At 39.9% G+C, this 18,443-nt stretch overlaps 1 protein-coding gene across 2 annotated transcripts in view; it reads right to left on the bottom strand.

The window, feature by feature from the left end:
- LOC143770136 (sulfotransferase 2B1-like) overlaps window positions 1-18,443 on the bottom strand; it is a 297,130-nt gene that overhangs the window by 112,828 nt on the left and 165,859 nt on the right. The window contains exon 4 of one of the 2 annotated variants that reach the window (XM_077259457.1): window positions 15,798-15,848. The exons of the other annotated variant lie outside the window; for it this stretch is intronic. Coding sequence (XP_077115572.1) covers window positions 15,798-15,848 — 51 coding nt within the window. The remainder of the gene's footprint in view (window positions 1-15,797; window positions 15,849-18,443) is intronic. 2 annotated transcript variants of the gene reach the window in all.

The raw sequence follows: 18,443 nt of genomic DNA, 5'->3' as shown, positions 1-18,443 counted from the left end.
TCCTAAATAAATAATAAAAAAAATATATATATTATTCCCATAAATACATTTCTTTATCTAAATAAAAAAACAAAACAATAAAAGTACACATATTTAGTATCGCCGCGTCCGTAACGACCCAAACTATAAAACTGCCCCACTAGTTAACCCCTTCAGTAAACACCGTAAGAAAAAAAAAAAAAAACAAGGCAAAAAACAACGCTTTATTACCATACCGCCGAACAAAAAGTGGAATAACACGCGATCAAAAAGACTGATATAAATATCCATGGTACCGCTGAAAACGTCATCTTGTCCCGCAAAAAACAAGCCACCATACAGCATCATCAGCAAAAAAATAAAAAAGTTATAGTCCTGAGAATAAAGCGATACCAAAATAATTATTTTTTTCTATAAAATAGTTTTTATCGTATAAAAGCGCCAAAACATTAAAAAATGATATAAATGAGATATCGCTGTAATCGTACTGACCCGACGAATAAAACTGCTTTATCAATTTTACCAAACGCGGAACGGTATAAACGCCTCTCCCAAAAGAAATTCATGAATAGCAGGTTTTTGGTCATTCTGCCTCACAAAAATCGGAATAAAAAGCGATCAAAAATGGTCACGTGTCCGAAAATGTTACCAATAAAAACGTCAACTCATCCCGCAAAAAACAAGACCTCACATGACTCTGTGGAGCAAAATTTGGAAAAATTATAGGTCTCAAAATGTGGAAACTTTTTTGCTATAAAAAGCGTCGCTGGTTTCACACTTGCGTTTTTGTCTGCAGCGTTTTTTCCCTATATTTAACATTGAAAACGCATGCGGTATTTTTGTACGCGTTTGGTCGCGTTTTCAAACGCATGCGGTTTTTTTCTGCATGCGTTCATTTTCAGAAATACAACCTGCAGTATTTTCTTGCGTTTTTAAGCACATGCGTTTGTTTGCGTTAAAAACGCATGCATTTTTATCGAAAAAAAACAGAAAACACACTGAAAAGCCACCCACCACCATCAAGGTGATAAAGGGATCCAAACCCTAACCCTAACTCTACCCCTAACCTCACCCCTAACCGTTTAATGAATATTTTCTGACAGTCATAGTGCCACGTATTTCAGTGCCACGTATTTCAGTGCCACGTATTTCAGTGCCACGTATCACGTATTTCAGTGCCACGTGTTTCATTGCCACGTATCACGTATTTCAGTGCCACGTATCACGTATTTCAGTGCCACATATTTTAGTACCACGTATTTCAGTGCCACGTATTTCAGTGCCACGTATTTCAGTGCCACGTATTTCAGTGCTACGTATTTCAGTGCCACGTATTTCAGTGCCACGTATCACGTATTTCAGTGCCACGTGTTTCAGTGCCACGTATTTAAGTGGAACGTATCACATATTTAAGTGCCACGTATTTAAGTGCCACATATTTAAGTGCCACGTATTTCAGTGCCACGTATTTCAGTGCCACGTATTTCAGTGCCACGTATCACATATTTAAGTGCCACGTATTTAAGTGCCACGTATTTAAGTGCCACGTATTTCAGTGCCACGTATTTCAGTGCCACGTATCACGTATTTCAGTGCCACGTGTTTCAGTGCCACGTATTTAAGTGCCACGTTTCACGTATTTCAGTGCCACGTATTTCAGTGCCACGTATTTCAGTGCCACGTATTTCAGTGCCACGTATTTCAGTCACGTTTAGGGTTAGGGTTAGGGGTAGGGTTAGGGTTAGGGTTAGGGCTAGGGTTGGGGCTAAAGTTAGGGTTGGGGCTAAAGTTAGGGTTAGGGTTTGGATTACATTTACGTTTGGATTAGGGTTGGGATTAGAATTGGGATTAGAATTATGGGTGTGTCAGGGCTAGGGGTGTGGTTAGGGTTACCGTTGGGATTAGGGTTAGGGGTGTGTTTGGGTTAGGGTTTCAGGTAGAATTGGGGAGTTTCCACTGTCCAGGCACATCAGGGGCTCTCCAAGCGCGACATGGCGACCAATCTCAATTCCAGCCAATTCTGCGTTGAAAAAGTAAAACAGTGCTCCTTCCCTTCCGAGCTCTCCCGTGCGCCCAAAAAGGGGTTTACCCCAACATATGTGTTATCAGCGTACTCGGGACAAATTGAACAACAACTTCTGGGGTCCAAGTTCTCTTGTTATCCTTAGGAAAATAAAAATTTGGGGGGCTAAAAATCATTTTTGTGGGAAAAAAAAAGATGTTTTATTTTCACGGCTCTGCGTTATAAACTGTAGTGAAACACTTGGGGGTTCAAAGTTCTCACAACACATCTAGATAAGTTCCTTTGGAGGTCTAGTTTCCAATATGGGGTCACTTATGGGGGGTTTGTACTGTTTGGGTACATCAGGGGCTCTGCAAATGCAACGTGACGCCTGCAGACCAATCCATTTAAGGCTGCATTCCAAATGGCGCTCCTTCCCTTCCGAGCTCTGTCATGCACCCAAACAGTGGTTCCCCCCCACATATGGGGTATCAGCGTACTCAGGACAAATTGGACAACAACTTTTGGGGTCTAATTTATCCTGTTACCCTTGTGAAAATACAAAACTGGGGGCTAAAAAATCATTTTTGAGAAAAAAAAAAATTATTTTCACGGCTCTGCGTTATAATCTGTAGTGAAACATTTGGGGGTTCAAAGCTCTCAAAACACATCTAGATAAGTTCCTTAGGGGGTCTACTTTCCAAAATGGTGTCACTTGTAGGGAGTTTCAATGTTTAGGCACATCAGGGGTTCTCCAAACGCAACATGGCGTCCCATCTCAATTCCAGTCAATTTTGCATTGAAAAGTCAAATGGCCCTCCTTCTCTTCCAAGCTCTGCCATGCGTCCAAACAATGGTTTACACCCACATATGGGGTATCATCGTACTCAGGACAAATTGCACAACATTTTTTGGGGTCCAATTTCTTCTCTTACCCTTGGGAAAATAAAAAATTGGGGGCAAAAAGATCATTTTTGTGAAAAAATATTATTTTTTATTTTTACGGCTCTGCATTATAAACTTCTGTGAAGCACTTGGTGGGTCAAAGTGCTCACCACACATCTAGATAAGTTCCTTAGGGGGTCTACTTTCCAAAATGGTGTCACTTGTAGGGAGTTTCAATGTTTAGGCACATCAGGGGCTCTCCAAACGCAACATGGCGTCCCATCTCAATTCCAGTCAATTTTGCATTGAAAAGTCAAATGGCGCTCCTTCCCTTCCAAGCTCTGCCATGCGCCCAAACAATGGTTTACACCCACATATGGGGTATCATCGTACTCAGGACAAATTGCACAACATTTTTTGGGGTCCAATTTCTTCTCTTACCCTTGGGAAAATAAAAAATTGGGGGCAAAAATATCATTTTTGTGAAAAAATATTTTTTATTTTTACGGCTCTGCATTATAAACTTCTGTGAAGCACTTGGTGGGTCAAAGTGCTCACCACACATCTAGATAAGTTCCTTAGGGGGTCTACTTTCCAAAATGGTGTCACTTGTAGGGAGTTTCAATGTTTAGGCACATCAGGGGCTCTCCAAACGCAACATGGCGTCCCATCTCAATTCCAGTCAATTTTGCATTGAAAAGTCAAATGGCGCTCCTTCCCTTCCAAGCTCTGCCATGCGCCCAAACAATGGTTTACACCCACATATGGGGTATCAGCGTACTCAGGACAAATTGCACAACATTTTTTGGGGTCCAATTTCTTCTCTTACCCTTGGGAAAATAAAAAATTGGGGGCGAAAACATCATTTTTGTGAAAAAATATGATTTTTTATTTTTACGGCTCTGCATTATAAACTTCTGTGAAGCACTTGGTGGGTCAAAGTGCTCACCACACATCAAGATAAGTTCCTTAGGGGGTCTACTTTCCAAAATGGTGTCACTTGTAGGGGGTTTCAGTGTTTAGGCACATCAGGGGCTCTCCAAACGCAACATGGCGTCCCATCTCAATTCCAGTCAATTTTGCATTGAAAAGTCAAATGGCGCTCCTTTCCTTCCGAGCTCTGCCATACGCCCAAACAGTGGTTTACCCCCACATATGGGGTATCAGCGTACTCAGGACAAATTGTACAACAACTTTGGGGGTCCATTTTCTCATGTTACCCTTGGTAAAATAAAACAAATTGGAGCTGAAATAAATTTTGTGTGAAAAAAAGTTAAATGTTCATTTTTATTTAAACATTCCAAAAATTCCTGTGAAACACCTGAAGGGTTAATAAACTTCTTGAATGTGGTTTTGAGCACCTTGAGCGGTGCAGTTTTTAGAATGGTGTCACACTTGAGTATTTTCTATCACATAGACCCCTCAAAATGACTTCAAATGAGATGTGGTCCCTAAAAAAAAATGGTGTTGTAAAAATGAGAAATTGCTGGTCAACTTTTAACCCTTATAACTCCGTCACAAAAAAAAATTTTGGTTCCAAAATTGTACTGATGTAAAGTAGACATGTGGGAAATGTTACTTATTAAGTATTTTGCGTGACATATGTCTGTGATTTAAGGGCATAAAAATTCAAAGTTGGAAAATTGTAAAATTTTCAAAATTTTCGCCAAATTTCCATTTTTTTCACAAATAAACGCAAGTTATATCGAATAAATTTTACCACTAACATGAAGTACAATATGTCACGAGAAAACAATGTCAGAATCGCCAAGATCCGTCAAAGCGTTTCAGAGTTATAGCCTCATAAAGGGACAGTGGTCAGAATTGTAAAAATTGGCCCGGTCATTAACGTGCAAACCACCCTTGGGGGTAAAGGGGTTAAGTCTCCTCTCAGTCTTTTTTGCAAGCTAAACATTCCCAAATCCTGTAACCATTCCTCATAGGACATGGTTTGCTGACCGGTCACCATTCTGGTCGCTCTTCTCTGAACTAGCTCCAGTTCGTTGATGTCTTTTCAAAAATCTGTTGCCCAAAACTCGACACAGTATTCCAGATGAGCTCTGACGAAAGAGGAGTAGAGTGCAATAATGACTTCACGTGATCTAGACAGTATGCTTCTGTTAATACATCCCAGAATTGCATTTGCCTTTTTTTCTGCTGCATCACACTGTTAGCTCATGTTCATTTTGTGATCTATTAGTATATCCATGTCTTTTTCACATGTGTTGTTGCTTAGCCCTATTCCTCCCATTCTGTATGCTTTTTCATTTTTATTGCCAGATGCAGTACGTTGCATTTTCCCTAGTTAAAAACCATTCTGTTAGTTGCTGCCCACTGCTCCAGTTCATTTACTGTATAGATTTTTGAATCCTCTCTCTCTCTTCTCTAGTATTAGCTATCCCTCCTAGCATTGTATCATCAGCAAATTTAATTAGTGGACCCTTAATTCCTTCATCTAAATCGTTGTTAAAAATGTTGAACAATACAGGGCCCAGGACAGAACCCTGTGGTACCCCACTTGAGACATTCTTCCAACTGGATTTGCAGCCATTTACGACCACTCTTTGGGTCCGATCACTAAGCCAGTTATGAATCCACCTAACAGTTGCCATTTTTTATTATTGTTATTATTATTATTATTATTATTATTATTATTTATTTATTTATATAGCACCAATGATTCCATGGTGCTGTACATGAGAAGGGGTTACATACAAATTACAGATATCGCTTACAGTAAGCAAACTAACAGTGACAGACTGATATAGAGAGGCAAGGACCCTGCCCTTGCGAGCTTACATTCTACAGGATGGTGGGGATGGAGACAATAGGTTGAGGGTTGTAGGAGCACCGGCGTTGGTGAGGCGGTAGCTTCAGTAGTGGTGAGGAGGCAGAGGGGTCAGTGGGTTCCGTCTAAAGGATCCGAATGTGGTTGATAGTCGGATGTGTTGGGGCAAAGAATTCCAGAGGATGGGGGATATTCTGGAGAAGTCTTGGAGGCGGTTGGGTGAGGAGCGGATAAGTGTGGAGGAGAAAAGGAGGTCTTGGGAGGACCGGAGATTACGTGAGAGAAGATATCGGGAGATTAGTTAAGAGATATATGGAGGAGACAGGTTATGGATGGCTTTGTAGGTCAATATTAGTAATTTGAACTGAATACGCTGAGGGAATGGGAGCCAGTGAAGAGATTTGCAGAGGGGGGAAATGGAGGAGTAGCGAGGAGAGAGATGAATTAGTCAGGCAGCAGAGTTAAGGATGGACTGGAGAGGTGCAAGGGTGTTAGCAGGGAGGCCACAGAAAAAGAAAGAAAAAAAAAGTGAAACAAGCTCACCTGCTAGGCATGTGCTGTGGGGAAGCTCGGATACGGTGCAGTAATCACGTAAATAGTAGAGCAAAACAAGAAAAAAATCCAGCTTCCAAAAATAATCCAATTTATTGAGAGTAAAATGCAAAGTCCAAAAAACGTGAACAAGAGAGTGAGTAGCAGCAGGCTACGCGTTGCGAACAGTGTGTTCTTTTTCAAAGCTGCTCCATATGCATCACAGCAGGATTAAATACCAGCCGTAACCAATCAGAATGATTGGGACTCACATTTGACACATATATATAAGTCCACAAAAAAAGATTAAAAAAACAGAATATACAAAATACAAATACACAAGAGACAGATAAAAATATACAAAAGTGATGACCTAATAGTAAAACGTAATTTCTTTGCGAGCATTTAAGCCCGCAGGATAGCAGGTATTAAGACAGAAAATTCAATAAACTTCATGCATTATTAATCATTTTTTGAAGTCTCCTCCTATAGCCAATATCACAAATCTCTCAATGCTGGTAATCCAAAGACAGTCCATGTTCCACTAATGACAAATAACAAAATGCTCAAAGCATATAACATAAAACAAAAACTCCCATAAAAATACATAAAGAAAAAAAAAAAAAAAAACCCAAGAGAGAAAAAAAAAAAAAAAACCCAAGAGAGAAAAAAAAAATAGAAAAAATAAAAATCCCCAAAAGAGAAAAAAAAAAAAAGAAGCTAATAGTGAAACATAATTTCTTTGCGAGCATTTAAGCTCGCAGGATGGCAAGTGTTCAGACAGAACATCCAATAAGCTTCACGCGTCATTAAATGTCTTTTGAAGTCTCCTCCTCTGGTTGACATCGCAAGTCTTTCAATGCCAACGATCTGAAGAAAGTCCGTTTTCCCCTGATGACAAGCGACAAAATGCTTAGAGGCGTATGACATGGAGTGAATGCTATTAGTAGAAAGAAGAATATCAATGATATGTTCTGAAATACGAGTTTTAAGCATAGGAGTAGTGCATCCTATGTAAGATACATGTAATCATATATACTACATTTTTACTATTGCAGTTAATAAACTGCTGTGTTTTAAATTCTTGTCTATTGCTACTGTCATAAAGTCTAATCTTCATATATAACTGGGATGTTTTTTAGTATAAGAGACTTGATACTACTAAATTGGGGACTATATTTGATGGAACAAAATATTTTTCAATTTTCATTACCATTTATTGCGTCCCTGGACAGAAACATATCGCTTCGCTTTTTACACTTTACAATGCTTCTTGCTCTATCAAGAGACCAGTTAGAGTAACCCCTCTTTTCAAGTCTATCACAACATGAATCGATTTCTTGTTTAAGAATATCGGCGTTGTTACAATTTCTGGTAATCCTGGTTAATTCACCAACCGGTATGGATTTAATAGTATGTCTCGGATGACTACTAGAGGCATGTAAGATGCTATTGCCTGACAATGGTTTACAATATGTAGAGGTAACAATGGCATTACCCACAATACCACGTAAATTCAAGTCCAGAAACGAAATCACATGAGAATCAGCCTTATAGGTGAAACGAAGATTAAATTCATTGGAATTGAGATAATTTAGAAATTCTGGCATGGCAGATACATCACCACTCCAAATAAGGAGTAAATCGTCGATGTATCTACCATACCAGAAAATGTCCAACAAAAACGGATTATCATTGGAGTACAAAAACAGCTCCTCCCAGTATGACATCACCAAATTAGCTACGGACAGCGAATGTTTACCTCCCATAGAGACTCCTTTACATAGAAGAAAAAACTGTTGGTCAAAGGAAAAATAGTTGTGAGGCATCAAGAAAAATACAGCATGCGTGATATAATTGCATAAGTCATCAGTGTAATCACTATATTTATGCAAGTTAAATTCCAATGCTGAGATAATGACACTTTGCGGAATGCATGTATAAAGAGAAATTACGTCACAGCCCATCCAACAAAAATTCTCATTCCATGTAACATTGGATAATTGCTGCAAAACATACCCACTATGTATGGGCTACCTAAAGTTCATAAGGGTATCACACCTCCTCCAATGCACCCCATTATATCTGGAATGGGTTCCCTTGTTGAACATCTGAGTCAATGGGTAGATTCGCTGCTGCAGCCTTTGGTTGTAAGAGTCCCAGGATTTCTTAGAGACTCAAAAGATGTTTTGCAGCAATTATCCAATGTTACATGGAATGAGAATTTTTGTTGGATGGGCTGTGACGTAATTTCTCTTTATACATGCATTCCGCAAAGTGTCATTATCTCAGCATTGGAATTTAACTTGCATAAATATAGTGATTACACTGATGACTTATGCAATTATATCATGCATGCTGTATTTTTCTTGATGACTCACCTATTTTTCCTTTGACCAACAGTTTTTTCTTCAATGTAAAGGAGTCTCTATGGGAGGCAAACATTCGCTGTCCGTAGCTAATTTGGTGATGTCATACTGGGAGGAGCTGTTTTTGTACTCCAATGATAATCCGTTTTTGTTGGCCATTTTCTGGTATGGTAGATACATCGATGATTTACTCCTTATTTGGAGTGGTGATGTATCTGCCATGCCAGAATTTCTAAATTATCTCAATTCCAATGAATTTAATCTTCGTTTCACCTATAAGGCTGATTCTCATGTGATTTCGTTTCTGGACTTGAATTTACGTGGTATTGTGGGTAATGCCATTGTTACCTCTACATATTGTAAACCATTGTCAGGCAATAGCATCTTACATGCCTCTAGTAGTCATCCGAGACATACTATTAAATCCATACCGGTTGGTGAATTAACCAGGATTACCAGTAATTGTAACAACGCCGATATTCTTAAACAAGAAATCGATTCATGTTGTGATAGACTTGAAAAGAGCGGTTACTCTAACTGGTCTCTTGATAGAGCAAGAAGCATTGTAAAGTGTAAAAAGCGAAGCGATATGTTTCTGTCCAGGGATGCAATAAATGGTAATGAAAATCGAAAAATATTTTGTTCCATCAAATATAGTCCCCAATTTAGTAGTATCAAGTCTCTTATACTAAAAAACATCCCAATTATATATGAAGATGAGACTTTATCAACTATATTGGCGACAGGCTGTCAAGTGGTCGCAAAAAAAGCCCCCACTTTATCTGACATTCTTTCTCCAAGCTTCTTTAATCCTGGCAATTCTTCTCGTACCTGTTTGCATCATACTGGCTTCTATCATTGTGGAGCTGCCAAATGCCAAACATGTGCGCATTCTGTTATCGCACATTCCTTTTATGACAGTAGCAATAGACAAGAATTTAAAACACAGCAGTTTATTAACTGCAATAGTAAAAATGTAGTATATATGATTACATGTATCAAATGCAATCTGAGTTACATAGGATGCACTACTCGTATGCTTAAAACTCGTATTTCAGAACATATCACTGATATTCCTCTTTCTACTAATAGCATTCGCTCCATGTCATACGCCTCTAAGCATTTTGTCATTTGTCATCAGGGGAAAACGGACTTTCTTCAGATCATTGGCATTGAAAGACTTGCGATGTCAGCCAGAGGAGGAGACTTCAAAAGACGTTTAATGACACGTGAAGCTTATTGGATGTTCTGTCTGAACACTTGCCATCCCGCGGGCTTAAATGATTGCAAAGAAATTATGTTTCACTATTAGCTTTTCTTCTTTTTTTTTTTTTTTTTTCTTCTCTTGGGGTTTTTTTTTCTCTCTCTTGGGGTTTTTTTTTTTTTTTTCCTTTATGTATTTTTATGGGAGTTTTTGTTTTATGTTATATGCTTTGAGCATTTTGTTATTTGTCATTAGTGGAACATGGACTGTCTTTGGATTACCAGCATTGAGAGATTTGTGATATTGGCTATAGGAGGAGACTTCAAAAAAATGATTAATAATGCATGAAGTTTTATGAATTTTCTGTCTTAATACCTGCTATCCTGCGGGCTTAAATGCTCGCAAAGAAATTACGTTTTACTATTAGGTCATCACTTTTGTATATTTTTATCTGTCTCTTGTGTATTTGTATATTATGTTTTTTTTATCTTTTTTTGTGGACTTATATATATGTGTCAAATGTGAGTCCCAATCATTCTGATTGGTTACGGCTGGTATTTAATCCTGCTGTAATGCATATGGAGCAGCTTTGAAAAAGAACACACTGTTCGAAACGCGTAGCCTGCTGCTACTCACTCTCTTGTTCACCACGTTTTTTGGACTTTGCATTTTACTCTCAATAAATTGGATTATTTTTGGAAGCTGGATTTTTTTCTTGTTAGGCCACAGAAAAGGATTGTCAAGTTTGGAGATGATGAGGGCATGAACATGCATTTTAGTAGATTGATGGTTGAGGAAAGGACGGATTCTGGAGATATTTTTGAGCTGGAGATGAGAGGAGGTGGAAAGAGCTTGGATGTGCAGTTTCAAGGACAGGGCAGAGTCAAGGGTTACTCCGAAGCAGCGGACTTCCGGTACGGGGGAAAGCGTGATGTCGTTAATTGCGATAGATAGGTCAGGTATGGAAGATCTATGAGATGGAGGAAAGATGATGAGTTCAGATTTGTCCACATTGAGCTTGAGAAAGCGAGAGGAGAAGAAGGAGGATATGGCTGATAGACACTCCGGGATTCTGGACAGCAGAGAGGTGACATTTGGTCCAGAAAGGTAGATTTGAGTGTCATCAGCATAAAGGTGGTACTGGAATCCATGGGACATTATGAGTTGTCCCAAGCCAAGTGTGTAGATTGAGAAGAGTAGGGGTCCTAGAACAGAGCATTGGGGGACTCCAACAAAGAGAGGGTAGGATGAGGAGGTACTGTGGGAGTGAGAGATGCTGAATGTGCAGTTGGAAAGGTATGAGGAGATCCAGGATAGGGCGAGGTCTTTGATGCCAAAGGAGGAGAGGATCTGTAGTAGGAGGCAGTGGTCAACTGTGTCAAAAGCAGAGGACAGGTCTAGAAGGAGGAGTACAGAGTATTTTCCGTTAGCTTTGGCTGTAAGTAGGTCATTTCATACTTAGTCATTTTTTCAATAAGGATGGTGTGAGATACTTTGTCAAATGCTTTGCTTAAGTCAAGATATACTATATCTACAGCATTTCCCTGATGCAATCAGTCAGTGATTCTGTCATAGAAGGAAATCAAGTTAGTCTGAAATAACTTATTAGTTACAAACCCATGCTGACTCTGGTTAATCACTTCATTCTTATCCAGGTACTTACATACATGTTGATTAATAATTTGTTCAAAGATCTTTCCTGGTATAGAAGTCATACTCACCGGCTTAGAGTTCCCTGGGTCCTTATTCTTCCCCTTTTTGAAGATAGGAACAACATTTACTCTTCTCCAGTCTTCTGGGACTTCTATTCTCCAATAATTTTCAAAGATTATGGAGAGTGGTTCAAAAATTTCTTCTGCTCTATCCTTCAGTACTCTGGGGTGTAATTCATCTGGACCTGGAGACTAGAATTCATATATGTTAGCTAAGTGTTTCCTCACTATCTTTCTTTTTATAGAGATCCTGGATTCTTCTATTCCTTTAATAGGACAGTGAAGATCAGTTGATGTTACAATTCCTTTCTTAGAGAAAATAGGAATCTAAAAGTTCGGCATTCTCAACATCCTTTCTTACCAGTTCATCATTTTCATCCTGTAAAAATCCTATAGCATCTTTGACTTTTCTTTTACTTTTGACATATCCCCAAAATCCTTTTTTATTGCTTTTGACAACTCTTACAAGCCTTAATTCATTGTCAGCTTTAGTTTATCTGGTTCATGCCCTGCAGGTTCTGAAGACAGCATTATATGTGTCTTTGGATATGCCTCCCTCTTTCCACTTGATAAACACATGCTAAAAAGGAAGAAAGAAATGGTTAAGTTCTGTGTTCATCCATCCTGGTTTCCTTAAATGCTTTGTATTCTTCCCTCATTTTGGAATTGATTGTGCTTTGATAATCTCATTTTTCAAGATTTCCCATCCTTCCTGGACATTTTTGTCCTTAAGGATATCCAGCCATTGGATCCCCCCAATTCTCCTTCTGAGTCCCTTAAAATCTGCCTTTCTGAAATCTAACCTTGATGTCTGAGTCTTCACAGGTCTTCCTCCTCTAGTTATCCAAAATTCTAAAATAGCATGGCCACTACCTCCTAGGGTCCCAGCCACTCTTACCTCCTCAAACATTTCCTCTCTGTTTATAAGGATCACATCCAAGGTAGAAAATCCCCTTGTTTTCTCCCCTACCTTTTGGAAGATAAAGTTGTCAACAAGAGAGGATAAGAATTAGCTTGACCTGTTACATTTGCCTGAGAGAGATTCACAACAAATGTCTGGATAGTTGAAATCTCCCATGACCACTATGTCATATTTTTTGGAGAACTTGGCCATTTGATGCATAAAGAGTTCATCCATATCTTCAGCTTGGACAGGCGGCCTGTAGTAAATGGCTACAATGGTGTCCTTTCCGTTGTTCTCTCCTTGTATTCTTACCTAAACAGTTTCCACAGAACTCCCAGTCTCTGAAGCTTTAATCTCTGTGCAGATATATGCTTTTCTAACATGCAATGCAACACCATCCTCATTTATCAAGTCTGTTTCATTCAAATAAGTTTTATACTTCTAGCCTTATATTCAAATCATGCGTATCGTCCCACCAAGTTTCAGTGATTCCAATGACATCATACTTCTCCTGTGTTAGTAGTTCCAATTATCCTTGTTTGTTGCCCATGTTTTGTGCATTTGTATGGAAACATTTTAGTTTGTGTTTGGTTTCTCTTCCTCCAATATTTTTAGTATTTAGATTTGTTTACCTTTATTCTTCCTTTTCACTTCTAATAGCAGCGTTCTCAATAGTATTTGTCAGGTGTGTGGCTTTTTCTGGCATTTTGCTTCCCATCCCATATTGTTCTAGTTTAAAGCTCTCCGGATGAGTGTAGCAAGACGTCTTCCAAATGCATGTTTTCCAGTCTTCGTAAGGTGCACCCCATCTCTAGCAAGCAGTCCATCGTTTAGGTAATTCACTCTGTGATCCACAAATCCAAATCCTTGCTGATGGCACTATCAATGTAGCCAGATGTTCACCTGCAGAATCTTATTCCACCTCCTTGTTCCATGGCCATCCACTGTGAGAATGGAAGAGAAGGCCACCTGCGCTCCCAGTTCTTTCACTTTCTTACCTAAGTTTTCAAAGTCACTGCAGATGGTTTCCAGGTCCTTTCTTGCGGTGTCATTTGTTCTCACATGTATTAGCAGGAATGGGTGGTTGTCTGTAGGTCTGAAGAGTCCTGATATTCTGTCAGACACATCTTTAGTTTTTGCACCTGGAAGACAGCACATTTCTCTTGAGGTTATTTCCGGTCTGCAGATAGCGGCCTCGGTTCCTCTCAACAGGGAATCCCCCATGACAACAACTCTCTGTTTCTTCTTCACAACATTTTTCTTTCTCCATCCAGGAGGACTCTGAGGACATACAAGGTTGTTCTTTGTGGGTAAAGTCTTATCATTATGTATTTCTTCATCGTTCTCCTGCGCGAGAGCCTGGTACTGGTTTCTGAGCAGTATGGGTGCTGACTGCCTCCCGATCCTCCTGCTTCTCTGTGTCACATGCTTCTATTTCCGTTTCTTCAGGTGCACTTTGAATTTCTTCTCTTTCTGGAACATGAATAGATGATTCTGCTCTGTCTAAGAACTCTTCACCTTCCTTAATGGTTTTCAATGTAGCTAACCTCTCTTCTAGATTTTGCAACTTTTCCTCCAACAGGGACACAAGCTTGCATTTCTAGCATGTCAAATTTGGCTTTTCCACTGGTAAGTCTGTGAACATGTAGCAAGAAATGCAGCTCAATAAATGGCACCTGGTGTCTTCCATGTTCTTACTGTTAAAGATATATTAAAGAGGTGAAAAACATGGCAAAATTCACAAGCCTGTAGGCGCGCAGTTAACCGATGTCCTCCTTTCAGGTGCAACGGCCAAAATCCAGTGTTCTTTGAGCTCGCAGAGACACTTCACTTATCTCAGAATGCACTGGGAATATGCAAATTTTCTCCTCAGGACTTCTCCCCTGATTTACCGATGTCCTCCTTTCAGCTGCAATGGCCAAAATCCAGTGTTCTTTGAACTTGAGGAGACTCTTCACTTATCCCAGAATGCACTGGGAATATGCAAATTCTCTCCTCAGGACTCCTCCCCTGTTTTGGTTCTGTATGATGAGAGGAAGAGCTGGTTTTATGGGAGGAGGGGGTGGGGACTGGGGAGAAGTCAGAGTAGCAGCAGACTATATATATAATTTTTTTAAAACTAACTTAATGTGGTATATTCCAGTAGCAAATCAGGGCACAGAAAGCATTGACAACGTTCACACACAAGGACTTCTGTAAGTGGCTCCTGAAGTCACATCACCCTATCTATATAGAAAGCACTCATGTTGTTTTGCTGGTGCCATTTTCTAAGTGTAACAGTGCAGAGAGGCTGCTGCTGCAAGTTTTCATATATTTAGGTAGTATTCTGTGCTGTGTGAAATGAAGCTTTCAGTATCTATCTAGTTTGTGCTAATAGTTTGTGCAGGCAGGATTCCACATTTCTTACTCAAAATTGATTGGGCTATTACTTTGTTGCAGTGAGGACTCAGGTCACATTTGTTAATCAAAATCATAAAGGCTAATATTAGGATTCAAACAGGAAGGAGGCTCCATTTGCTAATCAAAATCATTAGGTCTAATATTGGGGTGCAGCCAATAGTCCCCATTTACTAGTCAAAATCATTAGGGCTAATAATTGGGTGCAGCCAAGAGGCCCTGTTTACTAATCAATATTGCTAGGGATAATATTAAGGTGCAGCCAGAAGGCTCCATTTGCTAATTAAAATGGTTAGGGCTAATATTGGGGTGCAGGCACCAGTCCTCAATTGCTAATCCAAATTATTTTGGCCAACACTGTGCTGCAGTCAGGACTTTGGAGGTCACATTTACTAATCAATGTAAAAGAAGTGACGTGCACTCTGAATTAAATGAAGAAGGTGCTGGTTGAACTTGGAGAGATCCAGACCATTCAGAGATTGAAGACAACAACCGCACTCAATTTGTATATTTGCATCATGAATGTGAAGAGTCTTTTAATAGGAACACCACAGTGATACAGACAGTAGCTGAGGTAACGTTTCGACCATATAGGCCTTTGTCAAACCTCACTGATAAAATGCAGAAAGACATAATATTAGAAATCATGTATAACCAAGCAAAATTGTACATGTATAGTTACAATATACTGAGTAAACATCACAATCAGATATATACAATATATACAAGATTTACAAAAAAAAAACAAACAATATCTACAAAAATTCTACAAATATGTACAAAAATGTACAAAAATGTACAAAAATGTCTTACAAAACTTGCCCTAAAACAGAGTAACAAGGATCGTGATGTACCGCTGTGGAACAAGGAGGCGAGGGCAAAAGAGGTGGACGATGAATGTCAATCTTATATCAGGCATATGACCAATATGATACAATATGATACTGTACCCATATGTGAAACAGTACATGGAGCGATAAATAGTAGTAAACACTAATAGCATGCAAAGTGTATGACAAAACTGACCTTCAAGAAGAAAAGAAGAGTGAGCGAACGTCCAGAGGCACACATAGGCTCCTGAGAAGGTGAAGAGAGGAATATAAATAAATAAATAAATAAAGAAATACCAAAGCAAAACACAGCACCACAGCTGTACCAGCCAGGGGGAGTCAGGGAAGGGGCAGGGAGAGATTGTAAAACAACATTACAACGTACCACTTGTAGTAGAATAGCATAGAACAGATCCGGAACGGCACGGATAGGGAATGGAGTCCCTGTAAGAACTAAGAGTAAGGGGCTGGTTGGTAAAAGTAATGCTAAAGTGGGTACGTGTGTACATGACAGTATGAGGCATAACTGGTGGGTCCTATGTCAGGAGGAGCAGCAGCGGTGGTGTGGCCGTACCACACCACCGCTGCTTCTCCTCCTGACATAGGACCCACCAGGTATGCCTCATAAAGTCATGTACACACGCACCCACTTTAGCATTACTTTTACCAACCAGCCCCTTACTCTTAGTTCTTACAGGGACTCCATTCCCTATCCGTGCCGTTCCGGATCTGTTCTATGCTATTCTCCTACAAGTGGTACGTTGTAATGTTGTTTTACAATCTCTCCCTGCCCCTTCCCTGACTCCCCCTGGCTGGTACAGCTGTGGTGCTGCGTTTTGCTTTGGTATTTATTTATTTATATTCCTCTCTTCACCTTCTCAGGAGCCTATGTGTCCCTCTGGACGTTCGCTCACTCTTCTTTTCTTCTTGAAGGTCAGTTTTGTCATACACTTTGCATGCTATTAGTGTTTACTACTATTTATCGCTCCATGTACTGTTTCACATATGGGTACAGTATCATATTGTATCATATTGGTCATATGCCTGATATAAGATTGACATTCATCGTCCACCTCTTTTGCCCTCGCCTCCTTGTTCCACAGCGGTACATCACGATCCTTGTTACTCTGTTTTAGGGCAAGTTTTGTAAGACATTTTTGTACATTTTTGTACATCTTTGTAGAATTTTTGTAGATATTTTGGTTGTTTTTTTTTTTTGTAAATCTTGTATATATTGTATATATCTGATTGTGATGTTTATTCAGTATATTGTAACTATACATGTACAATTTTGCTTGGTTATACATGATTTCTAATATTATGTCTTTCTGCATTTTTTCAGTGAGGTTTGACAAAGGCCTATATGGTCGAAACGTTACCTCAGCTACTGTCTGTATCACTGTGGTGTTCCTATTAAAAGACTCTTCACATTCATGATGCAAATATACAAACTGAGTGCGGTTGTTGTCTTCAATCTCACATTTACTAATCAAAATCGTTTGGGCTAATACTCTGGTTCAGGCACCAGGCCACATTTCACAATCCAAATCAATGCATAATCCAAATTTTTTGGCCTAGTACTCTGGTGCAGCCACCAGACCTCATTTCATAATACAAATCATTTTGGATAATACTCTGTTGTAGGCACCAGGCCTCATTTCATATTATAAATATTTAGGAATAATAATCTGATGGAAGCACCAGACCTCATTTCATAATCAAAATTGTTTTTGATAATACTCTGGTGCAGGCATCAGGTCTCATTTCTTAATCAAAATCTTTAGGGCTAATTCTGTGGTTCCGCCACCAGTCCACATTTCTGCATCTAACTCCTTTGTGCTAATCATGTAGTCCAGCCACCAGTCCACATTTCAACTAATTAAACTTTTGTGCTAATTCTGTGGACTGTGGTCACACTATATCAGCGAATAAATACTGATTATTAATTTAGTGACATGTGATTGACATGTCTGGGCCTAGGGTTGTGAAACAGCTGGTAAAAAGAAGGGAAGGGTACATTCAACATGAGTGAGAAAAAGCAAGGTTGTGGTGGAAGGGGGAATAGGCTTTTGTTCGAGGTGTACGCGTGGTAGGTGGTAATGTTACAGAAAGCTTTACTGAACAAACACCGGCTCATCATAACAAAAGACAACTGACAACTTATGTTACTGGGCAGGCTACTTGACTCCCTTTCTTTGGCACCTGCACAGCGGGATGCCTTATACTGTAGGTGAGGGCCTGAAAAAGCATGTGCTTCAGTGAATGGCAAGCATTGCATCAAGTGGCCTCTCCTCCTCTTACTCCATCTTAACATCCCACACAGTTCAGTCCACAGAGGTGGCACCCCAATTACCATTGTTTCCCCAGCATCACAACTCTCCAACCGCCAAACTGACCCAGAGTACAAATAGTATAATTGCACAGCATGGATGTGTAGCGCCCCCACTGCCGCAGGGCCGAGGGGTACCCGGTACCGGGCCTCTGAGTCTCTGCTCTGGGGTTGTCACGGTGGCTAGGCCCGGTCCGTGACCCTGCTGAGGGGCGTACAGTGATAGATATGATAAATGATGGTGGTGGTGATGCTGTAGTGGTGCAGTGCAGTAAATAACGAGGACACCAAGTTGCAGTCTCTTTACCTCTTTACTGAAGATCTCTGGGCCCTCAGTCCGGAATCCGGATAACCAGGCTGCGCAAGTCCAGCCGGTCCAATGGCACCTCCAGAGTTCTCTTAACAGGTGGAAATCTGTGCCTTCCTTCTAGCGCTAGGTGTTGCGGTCCTTCCCTGCTGTGCTTACGGAAAGTCCCCACAACTGTTGTGTCCGTTTCTTAAGTTCCCTCACAA

Source organism: Ranitomeya variabilis, chromosome 4, assembly GCF_051348905.1.
Source record: "Ranitomeya variabilis isolate aRanVar5 chromosome 4, aRanVar5.hap1, whole genome shotgun sequence".
Classification (NCBI taxonomy): Eukaryota; Metazoa; Chordata; class Amphibia; order Anura; family Dendrobatidae; genus Ranitomeya; species Ranitomeya variabilis.
The sequence above is the reverse complement of the archived record's forward strand: the minus strand, read 5'-3'. Positions and strand labels throughout refer to the sequence as shown.